Here is a 15590-nt window from a genome sequence, read left to right as displayed (position 1 = left end):
TCAATCATACTTTGTAGATTAGAAAAGTGATTCTGAAAAAGGTCACACAACATACCTAGAAAATAACAACCGGGTAAAAAGCCTTATTGTTTGCTGTTGCGCCAAATTGCACTATTGAATTCTAATTCAGTGTATTCTAGTGAACTTGAGTACTTGTGGCATTAGCATTTCCCATCTTGTTTTTGTTCATTATGATGTGATTTATGTGAAACAAGATTAATCAATTCTTTAGAGTATTTACTTAATTCAGAAGTATTATTTGATTTATTGTAATTTTTACATATATTCTTAAAGCTATATGTTAAAGTAATTTTTATGACTTAAAATATCTGCCTGCCTTGGGAGATTAGAGAAGTTATATAAAGTTGCAGGTAATATAAGATATTGAGGAATTATAATAGTTGACAGTCTTGTCTGATTCTCTTAATGTTTAAAAGATGACATTATTTCGTATTGGCTGTTGAGCGATTTTGTTCAGTAATGATATTTTAATTTGTGTTTTTGTTCACTTCTGACAAAATTCTCATTTATTTCAATAGTGCACAGATAAACTTGAACGAGATAGATTGATCCTCTTCCTTAACAAGTTAATCCTTAATAAGGTACAGTATTTTTGCATAAATATGCTATTTCTAAGTAAGTCACATGAGTATGTAACAAAAAGATAAATTATTACAGTGTGAGTTAATTATCCAGTAATGATTCTTTTCTTTTTTTAGATCAGAAAGCTCTGTGTGCTCTCAATTCCTAGAAAAAAAAGATTTTGCTAAATTTCCCTTTATATTCTGCCTTAATATTATTGATACTGATTAAATAATGATAAAATTCTAAGTGAAGAATGATGAGGGGTGAAGTCATTAGCTGCTTTTTCTTTAGGGAATCTTTAGGATTAGATTTCAAGTAAAATGCTTGACATAAAATGAAAAGTTTTTAATATATCAGTGTACATTCAGGTGATGTATATATTTATCACTATACATTTTAATTTATCAATATACATTTTTAGGTAATTTGAAGACATGAAGAATCACTTGAGCTCTTCATGTTTTCTTTTTTAAGACATTTTAATAGGTCCATGCAGGTTTCTAATAAGAATTTATAGTTGTAATATATGTAACATTAATTCACAATTGCATGATTTTAGAATGAAGTCAGCAGGTTTTTTATTAAATTTTTGATACTGACACTAATTTGCTTAGTTTTATTCTCACTTTTAGTAAATAATGAAAATGTTTTTGTAATTAATGGGTCCTAGGAAAATTTAATTTAAATTATAATCTCTTCCTAACTTGTAAGAAGTTACCAGTTTTATTTTAAGTTTGCAAAAAACATACTGGAACATTAAAAAAAATCTTTAATGTATCATTTTATTTCTGATTATAGAATAATCTGTTTATTAACAAAAGGACCTTGTAAAATGCAGACTAATTATAGAACCAGACAGCTCACATGGATATTATTCCTGCCAGGCTTTAATTTGTTTGCTTATTTTTATTTTGCTTTGTTTTACACCAAATATATTTATGTCAGAATTTTTTATGTGATCTCTTTGTAATATAGCTTTGCTGCTCTTATCTAAATTTATGTTCCTTGAACACAAAATCATGAAAATACCAAGTAGTACCAGTTGTATGTTAATTTTTCCGAAGAGATTCCAAATATTTTCTTCTTTGAGAGACTTTAAAGATACTAGTATCTACTGGAGAGAAAGATTTTAGATTACGTAAACATGTTTTTGTCTTCTAGAAAAATGTTAAGGATCTCATGGATTCAAATGGCATTCGAATCCTTGTGGACTTGCTTACCCTTGCACATCTCCATGTAAGCCGAGCTACAGTACCACTGCAGGTGTGTATGCTTATCTAGATTTTATACGCTTAATACTCTTGGAGTGTATATAATGTTAGGGTCAAAGGAATCATCAAAATCTGGAAATATGTCAGTATTCGTGGCCATGAATGTATTTCTCCAATAATTATGATAGTGCCAATGCCCGGGAGATTGAGGCACATGAAAAAGGTAAACTAACTGAAAGAAAATCCAAAAATGGACAGTGATGGTCCAGTTTTCTTTTTCCAATGCCTCTTGTCTTTTAAAGTTAACTGCATCTCTCATGTTTCTTATTTTGAGACAGTGCGACCTTTAGGAATTACACTGTATTCATCAGTTATGTAGCTAGAACGTTTAGCATTGACAACCACTGAGAATATATGGGGACCTTATTGAAACCAGCCAGTAAGAGGATATAGCTGCTACTCTCTACTGAAAGGCCTCTTTTTTTTCTGATACTGAACTTACAGAAGGGATCTGTATTTAGCTCATTGGCGATTTTATTTTATTTTATTTTTTGGTGTTATGTTTTATTTTTGTTTAATCTGGTGTGAGGAGATGTATCATGTTACATTTTGGCTGAATGTGAACAAAAGTGCTGTTTGAATATTTAGAATATGGCATTTTCTATTAGGTATGGATAATAGTAATCATAATGCTTGTGTAGCATTACAGTGTATCAGGTACTTCTCTGGTTCACAGAATATATTAACTCTTTAAATCCCCCAACACCCCTCCCATTTAGTTTCCCTTTAGAGGAAACTAAGGAACAGGGTGTATTGCCCGGGACAGAGCGAAAGTTGGAACCCAGAAGTCTATTCTCTTAACTACTTTGCTATCCCTCTCTATATGAGTAACTAAAAACTGATAGGTATGAGAGTATTTAAAAACCATGTTTTAATAAAATACGCTAATTACATAAAATTTCTATTTTAGATTTTTATAAACATTGATGTATGAAATTATGAGAATTATCTGTTTTGAGGGTGATAGCTTGAAACCAAGTGTGTAAAACCACTAAAAACTTTCCTGTTGGCATTTTAGCTCTCAGATGGTTATTGAAACTTTTAGTTGGAATGAGCTTTTCCTTTAAAAGAAGAACTTTAGTATTTTGAGCCTTGTGTTTTAAGATTAATGGCATATGTTTATTTTTATAGTTATTTGTAATATTCTTTGTTATTAAAATTTTAGTGCTCTGAGAATTTATTAATGACCATTAGGAATGTACGATGTACCTTTGAATTTAGCTTAGATTGCCAGGTGAATGTAGGTACCCATTTACTTCCAATGCATATTATTAAGGAAGTCAGTGTTTTGGACTATTAGGTTAGGCATCTAACTCTTAACTCTTAAAATAAGGTCTTTTAAATTTTCAGGTTAAGTGCTAATGGAAGAAGCCCAAGAAATTAGTACTGTGTGACTTTTTATGACATCTGCCTGCTTAAATTTCTGCCTTGAAAAATAACTAAATCTTTTTAAAATTTAGAGTAATGTAATTGAAGCTGCTCCGGATATGAAGAGAGAGAGTGAAAAGGAATGGTACTTTGGCAATGCAGACAAAGAAAGAAGTGGCCCGTATGGATTTCATGAGGTATGTGTCTCAAACTTGTCATGAAAGTCTTGGCCTTTCTTATGCCCCCCCCCTGCTTAACTCACATAGAGATGTTGGAATATTTTAAAACTGATTTGAATTACTGTCACCAGCTCCAAAGGGCTCTGCCATTCCATTTCCACATGAAGGATTAGATGGCTTGCATTTCTAGAGAAACACACAGACACACACAATCGTGTCTTCAAAAACCGTATTGTTTAAAAGCAGTTGTTATGGAGGCCACACTCAGGTTTTTAATGAATTTTGTAAACAGTTGCTACCTTAATAATTATTTCAAACTAGAGTGCTTCTGTATAGAATGAACGGGAAAGCTTTAATATGCAGCCTGAAATTCTTTAAAGATTGCTTGTGCAGTCCCAAGGCATTTTCTGTCTTAACATCTGCTGACGTTTGATCCTGCCTTCCCTTCCTCAGCCTCCCAGGCTCACTTGGAATTGGAATTTAGCCAACGATAGTTTTATAGACGATCAATCCCTCTGTTTGTATATTTTGGTCATTTTACACTCCACCTATTGTTCTTATTTTTCCAGCATTTCTTATACTCTACAATTGGGCCAGCCAGCCAAATGGTTATTTTCTTACATTAATAGCCAAATTTGGGTTCCTGAAGGCCTGTCAACAAAACTTTGTTGTTCTTTAATAGAGAACTTACCATGTTTATTTCATAGTTTAGTATGTATTTACTATAAAATAGAAAACATTGGCAAATCGTTTCATTTTACTCTGTCTGTAATAGTAATGGCTTGCTTTCGTTTAGATGCAAGAATTGTGGACCAAAGGAATGTTAAATGCAAAAACCAGATGCTGGGCTCAGGGCATGGATGGATGGCGACCACTTCAGGCAATCCCTCAGCTTAAGTGGTGTCTGTTAGCCAGTGGACAGGCTGTACTAAATGAAACTGACCTTGCTACCCTTATATTGAATATGTTGATCACAATGTGTGGATATTTTCCAAGCAGGTAAAATGTAATTGAACATTTCCACGAATAGCAGGGACTCTTAAACGTCTTGTTCTTCCCACTTGTATGGATGCTTCCTCGGTGATGGCATGGGATTCCTCTGGTGATTTACAGCAAAGATGTTCATTTGTGGCCTTGGGGGAATGCTAAAATATAAATAATTTGCAAATTATATTGATAAAGTAGCTAAACAGCTTTCTCTGGGAGACTTCAAATAATGTTACAAAATTAAAACTTGTTGTATTCTAGCAAAAATTAACATTTGCCATTCATGTGAATCATTATGAACTTTTGATACAAACATACTGCAGTTTGTGGACAGTGGTGAGTGCCAGCTCCTGGGTCTGTCAGGTTAGTCCCTTCTAGTGTGAGAACATGAGTCCAGGCCCACATCTCGCCCCACTTGACTAGTGAAGGTGAAAGTCTGTTATCCAGTGATAACAGTAATTGTGACCCTTGAATGGAACTTTTCAGTCTTTATAAAATATTTGTGTATACATCTTTTTGTTTTATTACTATACTAAAGACATTTTGTGATGGAAATTATTGAAAAATTGTCAATTTTATAACACTTGAGGGCTTTCATGGTTCCAGTTCTCTTTAAAATTCAGGTCAGACTTGAAACCATATAATTGTATTTAGAAGTAATGTAGGTCTAAAATTAAGGCTATATTTGAAAAATACTGAGAGTAGTGAAATTAAGACTTAAATTTATGTGACAAAATTTCATATGCCCTTTGGGGGGAAATATCCACTGACACTGTTGGACAACACCAAGTTTAATCAATTAAATAATAAATAAGAGTCTTTGGCTCTTCTAGGATACTGTTTTTCAAGGAATCTTATGGAAGGAAATGAAGTGATATTAAGCAGCCAAATAGATTTAAACCAAAACACATAATCATGTTCCCAGCTGTTTGAGAGCTTAGCCTTCATTAACAAAAAAGTAAGGTAACATGCTTCGTGCCTAGTAGAATGCCTTATGCTCTGAACATACAAACTTTAATAAATACATTAAAAGCTGACCTTAGAAAATATTTCCAGGGATCAGGACAACGCCATCATTCGGCCTTTACCCAGAGTGAAAAGACTGCTGTCAGACGGCGCCTGCCTTCCTCACATCATTCAGGTGAGTTCTTTCATGTTACCAAATTAGGAACAGTATTTGGAGAATCATTTTTCTTTATTTAATTTTACTAGGAGCCCCAGTCTTTGTTTTATTGTAGTCTATTCCATTTTCAAAAAGCCTGACCCTTAATTGCATTTATTTCACTTACTCCTAATTGTGTTGATACTCTGAATATCCTGTGGAAGATAGCGTATTTAAGAAGCTAAACATAGGAGCCTCCAGACTCCAGAATTATTCTCAGAAGGTTTTATTTATTATCTGTTCTTAAAATCACACCACTGTAATAACTGGAAGGGACTCGAGTCTGTGGTGCAGGTTGATGTTGGGAACGCTGGGAAGCATGCCAGCGGGCCACAGATGTGGAGTGGCGGGCTACGGCTTACAAAAGCAGCCATCTCACCTGCTTGCCTCAGAGCCGGACTCTTCTCAGCTATGTTCTCATGGTTAGCAGCTGACCCAAAGCATTGAGCTGGAGCTATGTGGGACATACTAACGTAGCTTTTCTTCTCATTATTCTGCTCTTCGGGAATTAAGCTCCCTAAACTCCAGATGATAATTCAACCCAAATAAGTCAGATCCCAGAGATTTCTGGTCACTGATTTCCTCCTGTTGGTTGAAGATTCTGTTGTCAAATCCATTTTTAATATTAACCACACGTGGTGTGACTTTAAAATATATGCCAGTAACTTGTGCCATTTGTACCTATCAGTTGTCCATTGGTGTGAAAAGGGAGAGAAGAGTTTGCTTGCGTATTTTTGCATTCACGGATACGTAAGTGCCTGTGTAAGTCACTGCTAATGAAAAAAGACTGAATACAGTGACAGTGCCCTGTCAGCTTTTTTCCCCCCCAGCTTCTGTTATTTAAGCATACCTGCATTTCAGAATTTGTATGCTTTTGTGCTGTGGGCATTTCTGTTCAGATGCTTAAATGCCAGTGCACTACAGTTATTGCTTATTAAAACCCACTACCACCCCAGCCGAGAGGACTGCGGCTGCGTTCGGTGCAAGGAGGGGATTTGTTTGCTATTTTGGACCCTCTCGGCATGTAGATAAAGGACCGTGCCTGGAAAATTGACCTCTCCCGAATGTTTTTCCAAGGCTGAAGGGAAAGAAGTAAATGCAAACACTGTTGAATTTCAGGCGAGGAAAGGATGACTGAAAAACAAATTTTGAGAGCTGTGGTCAGCATAACATGAAGTTTTGGGGAGGGAAAGATCTAGTTTAATTAACCAAAAATTTTTAGTAATATCCAAACAATTAAAATGATTTCAGAGAAAATTTTTATTGATAAATCTAGCTGCTTTAAACTATATATGCTTCCTATACATACATACATTTTTTTAAATTGGAGAATTGGGGAGGGGAATATTGTTGGGGAATTGGGGAGAGAGACCAGCCAAGTTGTTGTTTTTCAGTCTTTGTTGTGGAGGGTGCCAGTCGCCATCTGGCTGCCTGTTGGCAGCTCGTGGCCTCTAAGCTCAAAGTGCTGTGTTACAATCTTAGTTGTGGGTGGGCGTAGCCACCATCCCATGCAGGAGTCGAACCAGCAGCCTTGTTGCTAAGAGCGCACGCTGTATCCACTGAGCCATCCGGGCGGCAGCTCAGCTCAAGGTGCCGAGTTCAGTCTTAGTTGCGGATGGGCAAAGCCCACCATCAAACAGGCAATCTTGTTAGGAGCACGTCCTCTCACCAGCTGAGCCATCCTGCCACCTATTGGCAGCTCAGCTGGGGCACAGTGTCACTGGCCCATGTGGGAATGGAGCCAGCGGTGCTGTTGCTCAGAGCTCGCGCTCTTAAGCTAACTCTTAACCAACTGAGCCACTCGGCTGGCCTGCCTCCTGTATATTTTTAATACTGAGTTCAAAAAATGTTTTTTAGATGCTGTTTTGTTTTTCCTTAATTTTCCGTATTCTGGAAGACCTTATTCTGGCTAAGCACAGATAGGCAGTAGTAGTTTTTAGGAACATTACCTGTATTGGTTGGTACAGATTTCTGGACTTGACTTGACTTTAAGAGCAATTAGCAGTTTTACTATTTGATACAGCTTCAGAATTTTTAGAGTAGTCTAAGGTGCCACTGAGATACCAGTGAATGTCCTAGTTCTCTGGTGCAATCACAATTTCAGTTATTTGGGGTTTTGCCTAATTCCCATTTTTTTGTTAAAGTGATGTCAAGTCTTGAATTACAACCACCTTTAACACTAGGGAAAATTCTGTGTTACCATATCTCAGTTTTCCCTTTGTAAAATATGTCATAGTACTAAACATTTCATCGAAATACCTGGTTGAACAGATGACCCCAAAACACAGAGAAATTTAAAATATTTACATAAGACATCATGGCTATTCAGTCTCATATCTGAATTTAAACCTTTGAACTCCTAATCTGAGATAGTACTTACTCTTGTTACTGTAATTTTTTTGTTTGTTTGTTTTTTGTTTGTTTGCTAGTAGCACTGGATCCCAAATTGGGGATTCTTTGGAAGTAATTGTTTATAGAAAGTTGAAATTCCACTTTTATTAAGATAAAACTTACCAAATTACTTTATCAGGTGTTTATTCATAGCAGTACTGTATGATTTTTTTTATTAGCCCAGATTGATTACTGTGATCCCAGATATTCTCTTCAGTACCGCAGCTCAAGTTTCTGGAGACTACATCTTTTAGTACTTTCTGGTAATAGAAGTCCTGCTGGCATTCAGTTACCCTCTTGCCTTCCACCTGCCCTTGTAGAGCTATGGGTTAGTGCTATTTTACCGATAGTGTTCTCTGCTCTGCTCCTTGAGTTCTCCAGTACTCTTTGGAGGATGCTACATGTCCACTCAGCAGAACTGAAAATAACCCAAAGCGGAGCTGCTTTTCTTTTTTCTTTTGTCATTAAGGAGGAGTCCACTCAGAAAGATTTCTGCACAAGAAACAATTTTACCTAGAATCATGACAGAACATCTTCAGGGTGATGTCTGGGTGTTCTCTGAATAAGTTTTAATCAATTCTCAGTATTTTACTATCTCCGCATTAAATGTAAAAGGAATCATTATTCAAATCTTTTTACATTCTAGTAGACAAGCTTACTGAATTCCATGGGTTTTTATTTTGTAACTCACTACATATAAGAAACTATAACCTCAGCACAGGAAATTTATAAATGAATGATGATATTGCAAGTTTTTTATAACCTGATAACAAAAACATTTTATTTCTTTTTTTAGCTACTGCTGACCTTTGACCCTATCCTTGTTGAGAAGGTTGCTATTTTGTTATGCCATATCATGCAAGATAACCCACAGTTACCTCGTCTTTATCTTAGTGGAGTATTTTTCTTCATTATGATGTATACAGGTTCCAATGTGCTTCCTGTTGCTCGGTAAGAAGTCCAATGATAACCTATTTTAAATTATTATTTGAATTCTACATGGACAGATTGAGTTTGTGTGTGTGTGTGTGTGTGTGAGAGAGAGAGAGAGAGAGAGAGAGAGAGTACAACATTGCTTTTATTAAGTTTTTTATTATAAAAGTAATATGTCTGAAAATTTGGAAATTAGAAGAATAGGGGGAAAAATCTCAGTATTACACCACTTTACACATCGAACATTAAGAATTTTATCTAGTATTTTAATGTACATATTTAATGTAACCATATATTCATACTGTATGTACACTTTTACATATTACTTGTTTCCTTGAAATTGGATAATTTTTCACATTATTACATAACCTTATATGGCCATAATTTAAAAATCTTTCTAATTCACTTAAGTTCTTGTCTTAATTAAAAATTAAACATTTTGGGGATATGGATTTACAAGTTGCCTTTTATGGCTTTTATTTATATGTAAAGACCTTATCTTTAGAAAACTAAGGTTACTAAATCTCAATTAGTTCTTCTATCTAATGAGTAATTTAATTTTTTTTTCCTAGATTTTTGAAGTACAGTCATACCAAACAGGCTTTCAAGTCAGAGGAGGTAAGCCAGGTGAATCCTCTGAATGTATAATGTAATACTGGGTAAAGTGTCTTAGCAACAAAGTTTCCTGCACTATATATATGTTTACTAGATTATAAGCACTTGAGGGCAGGTGTTGTTTTATTCATTTTTTTAGATTTCCTTGTGGTACCTTGAACATAGGAAGTCTAAGCCTATATTTTTTAAATGACAGTAAATGTTGCCCATTGAACTTAATATTGAAATTGAAGATGTGAATTATAAACCTGACACCACTGTGAATATAACTTGTTCCCTTTGTGTAAAGTTTGGATTTGTAATTTTCATGAATAATTCATTATATACCCAAGTCTCATAGAGTCAGCTGACATTCAGTAAGACTTCAACTTTGTTTTTGTTCAGATCAAGGTAACAGAAGTGCTAAGTTTCTTTTTTGAAGCACTTTTCAGGTGCTCTTAAGTGTTCTTACCATTTTACTGAGGAAGAAAGTTAGGAATCAAGCAAAAGATGAGATTTATCAAGGTAGACTTGACAACTTGAAACTTTATACCTACATTTGCAGAGATATTTATTGTCAACACGTAACTGAAGGGTGTTTCAAATTTTGTTAGGCTTTTCATGGAGCGTTGGTTTTCAGGTTTTAATGAGAGCAGAAGAATAAATCAAAACCAGACCACCATTTAGGAGACTAACCAAGGAATGTTATACCAGTTTGACAGTAGTTGCTAGACCAAATGGTGTGTTTTATACAGAAGCCAGTGAAGTCCAAGAAAGTAATCTGTCTAATAATGTTAATGCCATGATGCCCGTGGCAGTGTAATTTTCACAGCTTTATACCAATAGAAAATAAGAATATAAAAAAGTTTTTTTAAAAGTTGTCTCTACTGCTACCACTTAATGTAGCTTTAGGCATTTTTGACATTCTTTTCTCCCCCCTTTTTTCTATGCAGTTATGCATGTAATCTTTTTTCAAATTTTATAATATGAGAAACCATATATGTCATTTCTCCAAACAATATTTTGAGTAACTACAGCACAGCTCTGGATGCAGGGATTACCAAGTGATAGTATCCTAAAGCAATTCTTCACCCAAAAGTTTAACAGATAGTGAATTTATGACTTTTATTACCAAAAAGCCTGAAAATATGCATTGTCTTGTTTTTCTTTGCACTAAGTGGTAAAACCATGTCTGGGTTTTTTCCCATCTCTTTGTCATATCCTAGAGAAATAAAGTATCCTCAGTTTGCCTAGAAGGAAATAAGAAAGTATTTATAGTCTTTAGGTTTTATTTCCATCAGGTAAAGCAATGAGTTTAAAAATTTAGTATGATTAAGTATGATCATTACCCTGACTCCCTGTGACCAGCCAGAGAATATGGCGTTCTGAATATAGTTAATTATAATTACTGTGAATAGAAATTCTCCATCTAAATTCTAGCCACACTTCATGAGGACAGATCTCTAAGATCTTGATTTTCTGGACTGACTTGTTTTTGAAAACAGAAGCAGGTACAGGTGGGAACTGCAGCCAACAATGTAACAGAATAATTGATGTAAATCTTTGCCACATCTTCCTTGTGTTGTCCAGTCCTGTTATACGTGGTCAAAGGCCAGTCGTCCTAAATAATGTTGGCAGCACCTGATCCCTGAGGAGGCTAAGACTTCTGCAGGGCTGGAGGGTTTAGTTCCACTGCTGAGCTCATGCCAAGACCATGAGTTTATACCAGACACCTTCTACTCACATTGTGCTATACGTATTTCTATGTCAATTTCCAAAGCATACAAGCAGTTTGTTCCAGTTGTTCTCTTTTCTTAGTGTTTGCTAATCATAATTTTATCAAAAAACTGAAAGATCATTTTAGTGTTTCTGACTACATTTTGTTTTGGTTTAAAGACAAAAGGACAAGATATTTTTCAAAGGAGTATACTTGGGCACATTCTACCAGAAGCAATGGTGTGTTACTTAGAAAATTATGAGCCTGAAAAGTTTTCCGAGATTTTCCTTGGAGAATTTGACACTCCAGAAGCCATCTGGAGCAGTGAAATGAGGTAAATAGTCAGTTGATACCCAGAATCTTGGTGTCTTGCTATCTGGTTTGACTCTTGTTAAAAGAGCTGCTTCTCTAGTTGCATAACCTAAAGCTTCAGTAGTTACTGGTGCCAAATCAAATGACAAGGCCGTAAGCATTTTCCTATTCTAACATGATTTGACAAAATTGCTGTGACTGAATGAGCTTTATGTAAGGGGAGAGCTTTTTTTTTCTTACCACTGGTGCTTCTTAAATCAATTTGTAGAACTGGTAAAATTTTAGGCAATGAATACGTATGTATGGAATTTATAGGGATAAAATCAAGACACACCTCCTGGATATTTGGAAATAGAACTGTATTCCTCTAATTTAAAAAACTATGCCCACATATAATGGATCAGACCAGAGATTCTCAAAATCATTTTAGAAGGATGGCTCTGTGGCCAGCACATTTTGACCTTAACCTGGAGGTTAGCATTCCCCCAAAAATGTCCTTATTAGGAGGAGGGAATGCGACAGGAAAATCCTGCGGAAACCAAGAAAAAGGAGAAGCTCAGGAGCAGATGTCAGTGTCCAGACAGGCTCCGTTCAGGAAAGGCTTGGCACTGCACGGTTGCAGTGTCAAGGCTACCTCCTTGTGGAGAGCACCTCAGTCCTCAGCTGGATGGCAGGTTGTTTTAGTCAGCTATTCACTCTCCTCTGGCTGACTGCACACTCACAGCGCCACCTGCTGGCTATCATTTGGCTTCTCTGCTAGGTATAGGCTTGTGCTAGCCACCAATTTGAATATATTCTTTATGCTAATCATATTTCTCAGGAAAAAGTGTTTAGGAATAAATTCACAACACAGTTTTTCTGTGTAATATTTTTCTCCTGAGATTGATTAACGAGTCCCCATCTAAAAGATGTAGCTCTCTGAGTGCTGATCAAATCAAGCTTCTGCTTAGCTGGGAGCCAGATCCCAGATTGTGGTGAGTTAACTAAAATAAATACCATGCAGCGAGCCTCTTTGGGATGGGAGCCAATTTGAGTTCCCTGGCTGTGTTCTTGTGCAGACAGATTTCATACCGTTTGACCATCTCATGACTGATTTTTCAGTAGGAAGGACTGGTAATGTCAGCATTTTTCTCGATGGTCTTCTTTGTAGATAGGTATTACGAATAATTTTATATCCATTGAGAGTTTTTATACAATACATTTAGAATACCCTGAGTAACATTCTTGCAAGCTCTTATTGGAGGCCAATAATTGAGTTACTCTAAAGAAGATACATATAATTAATTAGCTTGCATGATTACCTGTCTTGACCTTTTCTTTAAAGTCAATAATCTCTTCTAAAGCTTGGAGATTTTTATAATTGTAGGCGCCTCATGATCGAGAAGATTGCTGCCCATCTTGCTGATTTCACACCTCGTCTTCAGAGTAACACGAGAGCACTTTATCAATATTGTCCCATCCCGGTTATCAACTATCCACAACTGGAAAATGAATTATTTTGTAATATTTATTACCTCAAACAACTTTGTGATACACTCCGGTTTCCAGATTGGCCAATTAAAGACCCGGTAAGTCAGCAGATTAATTTGTGCCTTCTGAAATTACAAAAATAACCTCTAATCTCACCTCTGGGTATTTCTTCCTTCTGTGATAAGGAGGATAATAGCTCCTTTAATGTTCTCTCTTAGGCTTGTATAACTCTGAGTGTAGTTCAGTATATTCAGGTACAGCCCAAACTGAAAGATAATTTTTTGAAAGAGTATTAGGAACTTTACAATCTTGATCTTTTGTGACAAAAATGAAACAGACTTAATTTCATGTATCTAACACAATTATATACTATAATAGCTTGGTGGAAGCTTGTCTTTATAGCGGATTGATTAAGCTCAGATGTTGGAGTTGGGCAGTGTGGGATTGAGTCTCAGTTTGGCCATTATATAACATTTAGTACATTGCTGGACACCCCCAAGCCTCTATTATGGTAATAGTACTACTACTAATAATAACAACTATCTCATAGGAAGATTAAGTGAGAATTCACATAAAAAACATAGCATAATTCCTGGCACACACGTGAGGCAGGAAGTGTGACTTATTATTTGTGAAGTAGTACCTGCTGTCTGCCTGTCCACAGTGCCCTGGGGACCCCTCCAAGCTGAGCCCTGGGATATCTACTGGAAGCCTGGGGTGAAGTAGGCCTGGGCACCCATGTTGGTCTGTTACTATAGCAGAGGGTGTACCATTATCCTTACCATCAAAAGATTTCAGAACAATTGCCATTTATACCACCAGGCACTGCCTCTTTACCGTGCTGTGACCAAATGAAGGCAAGTAGACTCGGCTACTTGTTCTGGATTCAACGTGAGATAGGAGAAAATATATGGGCTTTTTAGTCAGACCTAGGTTTGAATCCAACTCCATCACTTATTAAATGGGAAACACATAGCTGTCTCTCAAAATATTAATATTTTCATGTATTACTGAAATTGTATACAAGAATTAAATCTGCCACGCCTGTAAAGCACCTAGCCCCTTGGCATATAGGCCTGCAGTAAACGTCAGCTCTCTTCTTACCCGCTACCCAGAGTCCCTTGTGTTCACTGTCCCTTATGTTTGTTTGAATGCCAGCATACAGATCACCTTGAAAAGCATGCCACCGTATATTGCTTTCTTTCTTCCTACAGTGTATTATCTACTAATTTCAAAGTTTTCTGTACTTTCTGAACGTTGATCAAATATCACTTAAAAAAATAGAGGAATATAGCCCTGTAACAAAGACCTTGCTACCTAATTTTTCAACAATGCTAAGAAGGAGATTTTGGTTATTTGTATTTCAGAAAGCTGTTAATTGGGTAGCCTAGAAATGTCTATTTAAACAAACATAAAACAAGGATATAACTTTAAAATTATATTCTGAAATGCTTTTATTTTAATAGATACAAATTTTAATCCTGTCTTTAAGGTTAAGCTTCTAAAAGATACTCTTGATGCCTGGAAGAAGGAAGTAGAAAAGAAGCCACCGACTATGTCAATAGATGATGCTTATGAAGTGCTCAACCTCCCTCAAGGACAGGGGCCGTGAGTATTTTCAGTAGTATCTTCCCCTTTCCTCTTGCAGTTTGTTATGTGTGGGGAAGAGATTTGATAGCAATATGCCTAGGACACTAAATGACAGATGCTTAGGAAAGACTGCAGATTCACTTTATCAGTGAAGTTTTATAGTAGAACAGATACATGAAAGAAAAATAGTTTAAAAGGCATTTTCTTAAATATAGACTGAATTTGTACATTTTCAGCAAGGCTGATAGTTAAAATAACTTAGAATTATAGAGCTCAAAGTGGTATTTTGTAAAATAAGTTTTAAAAAGATTTCTTCTTCAAACCTCAAATATGGTTTTGTAATTGGAAGTGAATGATAACCTTGCATAGGGAAAAGTTGGGTTTTATCTTTCATATATAAAGATAATGTAGAAGGAATAATCTTAAACCTTAACTGGTTTAATTTGGTACCTAATATATGATCATATACAATAAAAGTGAGGTTCTTAAAATACCATTCTATGTGATTGCAAATGTTTTTTTCGTGTACCTTACCGTGTTCATAAAGTTTTCCTATTTCACAGGCATGATGAGAGCAAGATTAGAAAAGCTTACTTCAGACTTGCCCAGAAGTACCATCCTGATAAGAATCCAGAAGGCAGGGTATGTAATGCCTCTGGAATCGGGGCTTTTGGGTTGACTTCCTTTTGCTCTATTACTATTAGAGAAAAGATATACTCCTCCTCTGTGCCAGTATTGGCTTCATAATACATGCCCAATGTGTGTTTAATTCACTTCTAGCCCACAGTTTCTGTATGAATGGTTCTCCCTAAGGTTATCAAAAGGACTGTCGTCGTTACTAGTAATTTAGGGAGTTTATTCTCTCTCCTTACCCGTGTCTGTTTGAGAATTGACTCGAATGTGCAATACACATGAATAGTTGAAAGTTAGGAATGTGGTTGAATTTAATTCATTTATAGGTGATGCCATTGCCATCAAGGTTGCTTTGGGTAATTTTTTTTTTCAAAATTATATCCAACTCCTTGTCACTT

At 35.8% G+C, this 15590-nt stretch overlaps 1 protein-coding gene across 3 annotated transcripts in view; it reads left to right on the top strand.

Moving 5' to 3' along the window:
* Window positions 1-15590, top strand: part of DNAJC13 (DnaJ heat shock protein family (Hsp40) member C13) — a 102844-nt gene that overhangs the window by 55346 nt on the left and 31908 nt on the right. For all 3 annotated transcript variants that reach the window (XR_002122727.1, XM_019632254.1, XM_019632253.1), the window contains 11 exons: window positions 540-602; window positions 1747-1848; window positions 3317-3421; window positions 4200-4402; window positions 5447-5531; window positions 8740-8894; window positions 9449-9494; window positions 11367-11521; window positions 12866-13067; window positions 14462-14577; window positions 15123-15201. Coding sequence is in view for 2 of the 3 variants with exons in the window: in XM_019632254.1 (XP_019487799.1) it covers window positions 540-602; window positions 1747-1848; window positions 3317-3421; window positions 4200-4402; window positions 5447-5531; window positions 8740-8894; window positions 9449-9494; window positions 11367-11521; window positions 12866-13067; window positions 14462-14577; window positions 15123-15201 (1311 nt within the window). In the remaining variant the exon portion in view is untranslated. The remainder of the gene's footprint in view (window positions 1-539; window positions 603-1746; window positions 1849-3316; window positions 3422-4199; window positions 4403-5446; window positions 5532-8739; window positions 8895-9448; window positions 9495-11366; window positions 11522-12865; window positions 13068-14461; window positions 14578-15122; window positions 15202-15590) is intronic.

This window comes from Hipposideros armiger, unplaced genomic scaffold, assembly GCF_001890085.2.
Source record: "Hipposideros armiger isolate ML-2016 unplaced genomic scaffold, ASM189008v1 scaffold_1111, whole genome shotgun sequence".
Classification (NCBI taxonomy): Eukaryota; Metazoa; Chordata; class Mammalia; order Chiroptera; family Hipposideridae; genus Hipposideros; species Hipposideros armiger.
The sequence above is the reverse complement of the archived record's forward strand: the minus strand, read 5'-3'. Positions and strand labels throughout refer to the sequence as shown.